Below are 12,094 nucleotides of genomic sequence, written 5' to 3'. Positions count from 1 at the left end.
CAAAAAATAATAAGTTTACAAATGAAAGTTATGTGTGATAAAATTAAATGACGCAGGGAAAAAGTATTGAACACATGAAGAAAGGGAGGTGAAAGCCCAGACAGCAGCTGAAGTCTCTCAGTAGTTCTTCAGCAACCCTCTGCCCTTCCTCATTGTAAATGAATATTAGCTGCTTCAGTCCAACATCTACATTGGCAGGAGAATGAAGATGAATCCAGGGTGGACACTTCAGCAAGACAATGATCCAAAACACAGTTGAGGAAACTCTCAAATGACTTTGTTTTCAAAATGCTTTCTCACACCTGAGCAATGCATGTGACTTCATTCTCCATATGAGAGGCATCTTTAAGCTGCCATCACCAAAAAAGCCTTTTATATTAAGTATTAAATTCATTTCAGGAGGTCAGGACTTTCTCCTTGTGTCATTCCATTGTTATTACACATAATTCATTTTTCAGATTTATTTTGTTTTATTTTTATGCTTGTTTTGTTTGGGTGTTTACCAAAAAAATTGTTCAGTTGCAAGTCAACAGCTCCTTTAAAAATACTATTCCCAGGAAAAAAACATGAAGTGTTCATTATTTATTCCTCCTGCTGTAAGTGAGGATCGTCTTTCTCAAATCACTTTAGAAGCTCACATCAGCTCTGACTCAATGCTGCAGTCTGCAGTCACCTCAATACCGCATGATGTCCTGTACTAGAAATGAGAGATGCCAAAACTCTCATACGCCTTCAAGACATCCTGTCTTGGTTATTGTAATGCCCTGAACGCACGCAATACTCCCCTTTCACATACTGTACCCTACAGTTCAGGAGTTTCTGTCTGCTTCAACCAATGTTTTGCATTGAAATGTTAGTGCATTGACTTTTATTGCGGGCACATTTCTTTACACCTAACTTTATTAAATTATGCACACACAGAGCACACTACACACACAGTGCTCAGCAGCATAAATGAGTACACCACCTGAAGACTGAATATTTCATTCATTTCTCAGTGTATATATTTTGGTTCATTAAAACAAAACAGTATTATTGAATGGTTACACCTATAAAAATAAGATTTTGGTCATCTAACATCAATATGAATAAAAAGACAATACATTTAAATTTATTTAAAAAGTTATTGAAGAAAAAATAAATACAATTGCAAACTACAAAATGTCAACTTTTTATTTTTCCTGTTTAATTTTTACGCCAACATATTAACTTGGGTGTACACATATTTAGACTGTGATCTTGCTTTTTTTTGTTAGATTAGCTCCAGATTTGGCTTTGGTACTGATTAATCTTATGTATATGCACAAATATATAATTGTAAAGCATCCTATAGAAAATATTCAGTTAAAAGGAGAGATCTGTAAAGGGGTGTTCTCATTTATGCTGAGAAATTTTATTATTATTTTTGAATACTTTTAAACTGCAGGGATGTATTAAAACTTAATATAAATAACATTATAGTTTTGATAATGTGATAAACATTTTGAATTCATGTGTAAGTTGCTTTATTTTAAAATGTTCTATTGTTCCCTTGTTCTTGTATGACAGGTTACACAAACACATTAAGCAGCACACAAAAAGGTTGCTTGAGCAATAAATCAGCCAATCAGAAGGCATCTGAAGGATCATGTGACCATAGCAAAACCTTTTTGAAACTTAAAAAAAGTAACCATTTTCAACTTATATTGTTTTCTTTTATACTTTATTCAGTAACACCTGTAGTAAAACTATAATTAAATAAGTAAACATAATAGAGCTTGATAATATTGGAGTGATGATAAAATAAGATCATGTGGAGCGACACAATCACCAGCAATCTAATCCAAGCAGATCACTGGAGAACTGCTGAACAGGACTACAAAAATACCATCATGCACCTCACACACACAACAGTTCCTGATTCCCTCAAATTACACACACAACTTGTAACTTGACATGGACTGATTACTTAAACTTTTTCACCTCTCTCTCTCACACACACACACACTGTTTTATAAACAATTTATCAAATCTGTTTTATCTTTTTGCATTGTAGCATGGTACGGCAATCTGAGTGTGTCAAGCTAGAACAGGTTGAGCAGCCTGGTGAAGGTGGCAGGCAAGATCATTGGTTTTAATCAGACTGGTCTAATGGTAATCTACCATAACTATGTTCTAAGGAGAGCTCAGGGTATCCTATGCACCCCGGATCACCCACTGTACTCTGTATTTCAGCTGCTGCCATCAGGACGTCGTTTTAGGGTTCCTATTTGCAGGACAAATAGAACCAGAAATTCTTTTATAATGGTGGCCATTAGGTCATTAAATGAGTCCAGGGAGAGGGGGATGTCTCTATATACTGATGTATGGATGTTGTGTGGTAATATTTTATTAATGTGTTCATGGAACTTCGCTTGTGTTATGGTACCTTGTTGCAATTTTAGTTTCCATAACGGGATAATAAAGCCGAGTCCGAGTCACACACACACACACACTTTGCTGAGTCTTGTTAACCTGTACCATTTCGAAGCATTTTCCTTTTGTCTAGTTTTTCTGTGCCTGTTGACCCTCTCCTTGTTTTTGTTAATGCTGTATGACGTTTGTGCCGATATCTTCGCCTGTGACCCCAGCTACTCTTCTGAATTGCCCTTAAGGTTAAGCTATGGTTCTACTTGGACTGTCTATTTGCGTTTAAGTTTAATAAAGATGCTGTATTTTTGGATCCTCAACTCCCTGGTACAGACACTGAAAACCAAGAAATGGCTAAATGAAAACCCCAAAATAATTGAATATCTGTTAAAGAAGTTAAATATAAGTTGTAATAATTTCGCAATATGTTTCTGCCGAAAGCAGTTTGGTGAGTGTGTCTGTCTGAGCACAGAGATCTGACCTCTCTCTGCTCCACACGTGTGTTACTCCAGTGCAAAAACGAACGTGGCCACCTGAGTTTATCTGAGCAGAAAATTGAATTTATTTCTCCACGCGGCTCCCGCACTCGCCAGTTGGTCACAGTGTCGCTGTTCTTCTCCCCAGAGAGGTTGAAGGGAGAAATTGAAGCCAGTAAAAGGTGCTGTCAGGTCTGATGACCCCAAAAATGATACCCTCCCCTGCTTATCCTGGGATTGAAAGTCAAACGAACAGAACTGACAGTTTATTTCTTGAGCCTACATCAGGGAAAATGATGCAATCTTGCCTTAAAGGTCCAGCAATAATGGCTGTGAGGTTGATAAATCTGCGCTGATGACCTTTGGTCAACTGTTGCAATTGCAGCCAAACTTTCTCTGCATTCCGCTCTACGGAAATGTTATTGAGTGGCGTCTACCCGTTGCACTGATAAACATGATTGATAACGCTGTCCTGAAGAAAAAAAAATGTGTTGAGAAAAGACTGGAGCTCAGAGTACAATTTTATTGTTTTCTTTTTTCCTTAAGTCATGACATTCCCTAAAAAGTGAGAGAAGCAGCATCTATTGTGTTGGTTCATTAGCTGGAACAAAACGTCCGAATCTGGTGAATCACTGCTGCATGCAGAATGACTGAGCAATGACTTCACACAAATTGATGATTCTCATTACACTGCAGGATTCTCACAAATTAAAGATGCGGAGGGAGGACTCTTAATTACTTGGTAAACAAACAAATGAATAAATAAATCCCATGCTAGCATTGAAAATAGATCTGTAACGTCCAATTAAATTAGTCAGGAAAGTACATTTTAAATTGAATCAGCTCCATTTTATTGACAGTCAAAATTAAAATGAGGAAAGAATGACAGCTGTAAAATATCATATAAAGACTCAGAAAGTTGATTCAATACCATGCTTGTCACAACAACTCAATAACATTTTATTATTATTATTATTATTATTATTATTATTATTAATATTATTATAACCTTTATTTTACCAGGAAAGACACATTGAAATTAAAAATCTCTTTTACAAGAGCGTCCTAGCTAAGATTAGGTGATATAGCTAATAGTACTGTGGGGCTCAGTTTTATTATTATTTGATACATGGCAATGCTGGTGTAAACAACTTTGTACAACCTTATAAAAAATAATGTTTTTTAAGCAAATAAAAGGCATATAATACATTGTAAGTGTACCCTTATTACGCATATGACTATGAGGTTGCCCATGGTTTTGCGAAGGACAGCTTTTGTTTCTAAAGTTCCACTGTTTACAGTAAACAAAAATAAGATATTTGCTTTTTGTTAAAAATTATTTGAGGTTCAACAAGCAACAAATTCAGTTTGCACTAGGGATGTAAGAATATTGTAAATACCGTCATACCGCAATAGTAATTTTTTTCAATATTACCGTAGGCGCATGACTCAATAAAACTTTATTTCTGAGAAAAGTTTGCTTAGGCAAATGAAGCGAACGGGAGGTAGCGGGAACTACAATTCCCATCAGCCTAGGCGTGGCCATCATCCTTTGCGGTCTGTTGTTACTACAGATCCAGTAATGCGGAAATGGAGTGTGTTGCTAGTAACAGGGAAGAAAAAGAGCTGGAAATGATCGAACCTAAAGCGAGTTTTAAATCGGATGTGTGGAAGCATTTCGGTTTCTTTCTAAAAAGATACGAAAAAGGAGAAAAGGTGACAGTCAAAGAAAAAAACAGTATGCAGGCACTGCCAGACTGTGGTGAAATATAAGTCAGGGAATATGACTAAAGACAGTCATGGGGACTGCAGAACACAGCACACTTGTTAGATTGATGCAGACATTGACTTGTACCGCAAAGAGACCTCTATCTCACTCATGGCTTGTCCTCTCAAGTGGTGGAAAGACGATGCACAACGTTACCCACTGCTGTCAACCTTGGCTAAATCATATCTCTCTGTCCCAGAAACCTCAGTCCCAAATGAGAGTCTTTTTTTTTCTGTTGCAGTGAACATGCCCAGAGATCCCAGCTTTTACCAGATTATAGTTATATGATCATTTTCCTTAAAAAACCCATCTCTATCTAAGTGAGTGAGTGATTAAATGTTGAATGTGATGAGTTTTCAACAATACTAAATTGAAACTTTATTTTTTTGATATGGTTTAATAGTTTTGTGTTATTAAAATTGGAAAAATTGAAGTTCCTGTTTCGAAACTTACAGATAGATGGCTGATTTGTATGTCATTGATATGTTCAGTGCTAAGGTAAATAAACACTTTTGGCACTTTTTTTCGAGTCTTTTCATTAGTTTTTTTTTCCTATAAATTATTCAATAAATACCGTACCATGCCATTCATACCGAAGTATTACCGTACCGTGAAATTCTGATACCGTTACATCCCTAGTTTGCACACAAACATACACAATTACTTAAAAATATGAGTTATGTTTTAAGAGAGGATGAAAAAAGGGGTATAAATCTGATGCGTAACATTATATTAGATCCATGCATTAGGTATTAAAACAGCAATACTGCTGCTGTGTTCGCCAAAGTTCATTATACAGCAAAAGAAAAGAGATATCTTACTGATCTTAACTAAATAACTTCATTTAATTAATGAGTTCATACACCAGAAGTTCAGGAGAAAATGGTCTCAAACTGAAGGTCTATCCACAAACTGAGCCAAAAAACAATTAAAAAGCATAAACAACAAAAATAAGTAGCAAGGTGTTTTTTCCTTAGTACTTTAAGTCCAAACAATAATAAAAGCACTCTCTCAATACTCCAGTGTAAACAAAGAAACCAATTCGTCCTTCCAAACATTATACAGAGCTAATAGATGCGGAGCAAAGCCACAGATATTGTCATGTTATGAAGATTTAATATTGGAATAAACTGTGCATTGCTCAATTTGTGTGCATCAGGGAGTCATTATCAATAAGCTCGATATGAGTAATAAGCCTCGGTAAGCACATTGGTTCTGAAAAAATAATTGGGGCAATCCAAACTAAACGTATATCCGGTTAAAAGAGGTGGTGCAGACCTGAACAACAGATATCTCTCTTTCAACCATCTTCATTACAGACTCATCCAGAGATGTCTGGTTTTTAGAACAGGCTATTAATATTTATGCAGGACGTAATTGGGACACTGCATCTAATTTTTGTCTTTTCGAGTCAGAAGCAGGTAATCATGCACATATTTAGTGAGCTGACTCAGCAGTTTTCCGCGCACTGCTTTCTTCATGTTTTATTGCTATTTTGGTCGTGCTGACACTAAATGCTGCATCTTTCTCAAGCAAATGAGCGCTTGAAAGCAAACTTTAGATTTTAAAATGCAAACAGCAAATTCAAAATCTACTACCGCAATTAGAATCAACACTACGGGTGTGCAAAGTTTAAAAGTGGAGTTATTATATGGTATATTTTATATTTGTATGCTAGTTGACTTATTTTAAGTGCCTTTATGTCAGATAATATTATGAGTGATTTATTCAAAACAAATGATTCATTTTAAAATGTGACCATTTTTAATAATGGATCACTGAATTGATTCAATTTAAAAATCAATAAAAAAGCAAAATTAAGTTAAAAAAAATGCAATCGAGTGACTGCGACAAACAACAATATCCAAAGTCCAAATTGTACGTGTGAACTTTGTATACAGAAATAGTTTGGGGATATTTTTGAGTGACCAAGAGTCTGCATTTTAAACATTAAAAGAGAGTCACGCAAAATAAGCTGTTTGTGTCAACTAAGAAGAATGGAGATGTCGCTTGCTGTCATGTTCGCTTTGGTCATTAAAAGGCAAATCCTCTGCAAAAAAGGAGAGGTGACATAAACAAATGGAAGAACAGGAAAAAATTCACCGAAAGAGGTGAGTGCAAGAACTGTATATGTGATCTCTCTCTCTCTCTCTCTGAATACGCAAAACAGTTAACCTATCAAAATAAACCACATGCCATATATAATAAAGCTGTATCAATGCATATTTCCTGCCAGTCCTGTGTAAACTACAGTAAGCAGAGTTTATTTGTTTATATATTTATTTATATTGTGAGATGGCGGAGTGCGAGAACAGTATGAAGTAGTACATACACAGGTGCGCTGCTCCAGCTTTTCTAAATAAACAACAGTGTTAAGCTATGATGTACGTCTGCATTGTACATATTTATTGCTGCAGCCTATTTATTGAATTATAATTAATAATTGATTGTAACTGCCTGTACTGAAATAATGTCAATGTATTGTACATTGTTCATACGAATTTTCTGTTTTTAAATAATAATAATAATGATGAACTTAAAAAAAATGCTTAATATTAACCTGAAGTTTGTGTTACTGTATTAAAACTAACACAAACCATAATTTCACACTAACTGGACATATATTGTTCTTCCACATTTAAAAAAATATAATTCACAATGACTTTTGATTTTTAATAGTCTTAGAATTGAGAAGCTTTTGTTCTATCTTCAAGTCAAATAAAAATGTTCCCAATCCAAAAAAAAAAAAAAAAAAAATTTTTTTTAAAAACATTGCTCAAAATTTGAAAGTATGGACTTAATATGGTTCTGTCTCAAGCCTCAAGAAAATGTTATGCTTAAAATGCTACTCAATAAGAACTTACTTGTTTGGTGAACCACAGTATAATAATACTTATATTTGAGAAAACGGCAATCTTATTTCTAATATTACCTACTGTATATTTAATCGAATTTTTCATCTGCCAAAAAATTGGGTGATGAGAAAAATGTACAACATGTTGATCTTACTCTCTTTCTCTAGTCATAAGCCCCTTTCACACATACAGACCTTTCCGGATAATTGCCGGCAATTTTCCGGAAAGGTTGTATGTGTGAACAGGTCCTTTTTGAATATACCGAGATAAATTCGTTCTGGCTATTTTCCGGAAAGAGAAGTTGTAACATTACCGGCAATTTGCCGGAATGCTGCGCTGTGTGAATGCAGAAGGAAGATTCCCGTAATAAGCGCGTGCACGTCTAGAACTTTAGCCAACGCTTTAGCCAATCACAAAAGTCAGACGCATTTACGTCCGCAAGGTTTGTGAGGATAAAAGCCTTTGAATATTTTTCCAGACACATTTAGCTGCTAGAAGTTAGTCAGATCACGTTTATATGTTCTTCTTAATGCCAACTGTGTAAATAATCATCGATGAGATGCTTATGATAGGCCGTTGTTTGTTTACCTTCAAGCTTTGCGTGCGCCTATGAGCGCCTGCACACGCACATATTATGAACATCTCGACATGCGAAAGTGATCCTGCGAAAGTTGTTCACAATATTGATCATCCACAGAGTTTGTAATTTAGTCAAATGTTTACAAATACAAGCGCAGCCGTTAAAAGCTCATTTGTGGTGAATGATGTCAGAATTTACCGGTATTTTGGAATGGATGTGTGAATGCTCTTTTCCGGAAAATTTCCGTAACGTCCTCACCTGTGTGAACAGCGCTTTTTTCAATATACCGGTAAAGTCGTTCCGGAAATTTTCCAGAAATTTACCGGTATCACTGTGTGAAAGGGGCTAGTGTCACTATGCAGTGGAAAACGGCTTTCACACCAGACACGGAAAGCACTGTACTATGAAACCCTTTCATTTCAATGGCTTGTGGCACACAAGGGTAGTTTATTTCCATGATAAGATGCAAGTCTGTTAGTTTCTCCTCATCCAAAGGTTCACATAATTTTTGATATGGCTCATTTCCATAACAACCAACAGGGATATCTGCTTTCATAACCTATACAGGGTCAGTCTAGCTATATTATGAGTAGGATTTATGACGCAACGAATGCTTTTGGACTGCTTTTGTTTTGAAAAGTGAATGATAAATGTCAGTCTGCCTACTGTTAAACCCACATCACCCATCCCTTCATCTCCTTCACAAACAAGTTCAATGCGGCCACTTTAATCGGGGACACAGAAAGAATGACATCTCAGAAGACGACGTGTATAAAGACTGATGGAGAGTGAGGGCCAGCATGTCTGGAATGTGTCCGAAGAGCCAAATCACAACCGGCTGATTAAACTTTAAGCTCCACCGGATGACCATAATAGCAACAAGTTCACTGTTACACAACATCCCATTTAACAAGGGCAGAAGGAACAGAGTCCTATGAATCCAAACAGAGTGTTACAACAGCCCACCCAGACCATCCAATCTGAGCGGGAGGTATCGTGCTTGCAAAATGAACAAACAGTACACAAACACACACAGAGACAGACGCAGATTCGCACAAACAAACAGATGAGCTATTTACTCACCAAGTACCACTGCTGTGCAAACTTGGGATCGGTGGGCTCATAGTAAACATCCCTCTTCTTTCTTCGTTTCACCACCTGCTGTTCCGCCCACATTACCTTGAGAAAGCAAACAAAGAGTCAGAGACATATGAGAAGAGCTCGATTCCTAGGTTTCCTGTCAGTTCAGCTCTTCAGATGCAAAATGCAGCGTTTTGAACATCAAAAGATCATTGGCAGAATTAATAATCTGGAAAATCTGCATGATCATTGGTGTAAAGCAAAAATTACAAACAGTCAAATTAATGCGAGTAGCTTTTCTCAGGAATTGTACTTTAAGTAGTTTTTAAAAGGAGTTTTTGAGTAGCTTTTTAGTGCTGTCTCGGTACTGAATCCGGAATTTTTGTCTGTAATTTTTGCACATTAACTTTTATTTATTTATTTTATTTTATTTTTTTATTAAAAAGACTTCACACTGTCTCAATCGTATCGACACACTGTCTCTGAAACTTTGACCCATCATAAATTAAGATTATTTGTTTGAATATGAAGATGAAAAAAGGCATATGAAAATTTCAGACTTGCAAAGACCTTTAGACGGGACAATATTGATATCATTAGATACTAACAGTGACTACCTAACAGTGTAATATCATTGTAGAAAAAAGACGAGTAAAATACAGTCAAAAAGATAAAAACTATCTAAATCTTGATTTATTGGAACCCAGATTCAGAGGTACTTTGTTCTGTCCTTCAAGTAGGGCTAGGCGATTTGGCCTAAAATCTAAATCTCAATTAATTGAACTTTTAACTTGATATTTTATTTTTATAAAATAAATAAATAAAAAATAAATAATAATAATAATAATAATATATATATATATGTTTTTTTCTTTCTTTTTTTTGCCTTCATAGTTTAATGACAAGTTTTGTACAGTAAATATGCTCACATACTATGTCAGAGCTTTTTGTTTGAAGAGTGCATTACCTGATTTGAAAATAATTAAAGGAAACACTCGATATCTACTATCTGGGATTATTTATTGAACAATGTGAAATTAAACAACTTAAATTTAAACACATTGCCTAAAACAGTCACTTTTTTCTTATAAAATGCTTACTTTTTTAACAAAATAAAATATTTTCTGTGCTTTTCATATTAAAAGTAGAAAATCAGCAGTATCTCAAATAAATTTAATAACTCTTGTGTATTCTGTAAATAATGTTTTAAGCAGTTCCTTTCTTGCTTCTACAGTAAACAAAGACTTTAATGTAAATAATCATTTGTTCAACAACTTTAATCATAAGGCAAACATAAAACAACCCTTCCATGGGATTTCACACTTGTAAACACTCGCTCCAACGAAGGGCTCTCTGCTGTCCCGCAGCTCTCTGCGACACCCACGCATGTCAAAGCTACCAAACTGACCAATCCCAGAGCTTGCGCTACAGGTCTTCGCAGCGTGTAGTGACAGTTTTGAGAGGTGCATATGTATGCGACCACACAAAGACTAAGTTAGACCATATGCATGCCCTTGATATAAATCATTATTAACAGAATGGGGTCACGTGAAATAATCAATAATCGGATCTTAAACTAATTCCTAGCCTGATACGCACAGGATGTAGGCCTGCCTTTTTCAAACAGCTTCTCAAAATTTTGGCTGAAGTCCGAGCCGAATGCCCTCTTTTATTCCGCCAAAAAGCTTATACGTTTACAGCCAATAAAATAAACCAGATTTGCATTTAATAGAAAGTTGATGTTTTTTTGTTTCATTTTTTATCAGAACAATTTAGAGAAATGTTTGTTTTTTAATGTAAGTTTTAGTTTAGGTGACATTGATATCCAAGCTGTATGTGGTCCACAGCAAGTTTACCCATTTCACTTAGAAGTTGTGCATTGTTCATAACTAGTTAGCTCATCATTTAAAGTGGTCACCATTTGAAAATTCGACCAGAAATTTGTTCTTCCTCTAGCACAGGGGTCACCAATCTCGGTCCAGGAGGGCCAGTGTCCCTGCAGGGTTTAGCTCTAACTTGCCTCAACACACCTGCCTGGATGTTTTAAGTATACCTAGTAAGACCTTGATTAGCTTGTTCAGGTGTGTTTGATTAGGGTTGGAGCTAAAACCTGCAGGACACCGGCCCTCCAGGAACAAGTTTGGTGACCACTGCTCTAGCGTATTTCACAGTTTTAAGTTTGCCATTGGCAATTCTTCTCTTTCTGTTTTTCATTGCAAGTGGCTGGAAATCTCTATGGGCAAGACATCACTGGCACTTCCATAAATTAAATCTCATTAATCATAAAATGATCTCATTAAATCTATTTTTTTTTTCATTTTAAGCCCGATATGTGTGCTAGCAATGACGTGAAAATTGGCCCTACGGTGAAAAAAATGTTGCACCCCGACAGGCTCAGGCTTAAATGCAGGGCACTAACATGTATGTCATCAAAACGAGTTATCGCCCAATTTCATCTGATGAAAAAATATACATTCATCTCAGTTGATTATTAACAATGGTATTAATAACAATCTTATCTGAATAAGAGACTAGAGTAAAACAATCAAGACTAAAACTAGACTAAAATACTTGAAAGTTAGACTAAAACTAGACTAAAATGCCATGACTTTTAGTAGACTAAAGAAAAATAGGATTAGGTTGATAAAAAATATGGTTAAATTAACAAAGACAACTAACACAGGACTAAGACTACCATCTTAAATAGTTGACAATTTACACTAATCCAAATAATCGTTTAATTCAATTACATACATGTTGGCCAGGAGAGATAGGATTTAATTCTTGGTAATGTCTGCAAACAAGAAATAAATTAATGTTTTGCATTCTAAAATAATAAGTTAATATAAAGAAGACTGAAATGTGTGCAATGTGGCTGGAAATATTACAGCAAATAAGGATATCGTTAAATAAGAGCTGATGAAATCTGCTGACAGACACTGTCCTG

The 12,094-nt window shown here is 35.6% G+C and overlaps 1 protein-coding gene across 4 annotated transcripts in view; it reads right to left on the bottom strand.

Annotated features, from left to right (window-relative positions):
• Positions 1–12,094, bottom strand: part of furina (furin (paired basic amino acid cleaving enzyme) a) — a 218,949-nt gene that overhangs the window by 89,614 nt on the left and 117,241 nt on the right. For all 4 annotated transcript variants that reach the window (XR_012382483.1, XM_073906893.1, NM_001045106.2 and 1 more), the window contains 1 exon segment: positions 9,151–9,246. Coding sequence is in view for 3 of the 4 variants with exons in the window: in XM_073906893.1 (XP_073762994.1) it covers positions 9,151–9,246 (96 nt within the window). In the remaining variant the exon portion in view is untranslated.

The sequence above is a fragment of the Danio rerio genome, chromosome 7 (genome assembly GCF_049306965.1).
Source record: "Danio rerio strain Tuebingen ecotype United States chromosome 7, GRCz12tu, whole genome shotgun sequence".
NCBI classification, from domain to species: Eukaryota; Metazoa; Chordata; class Actinopteri; order Cypriniformes; family Danionidae; genus Danio; species Danio rerio.
This window is presented reverse-complemented; position numbering and strand designations above follow the sequence as displayed.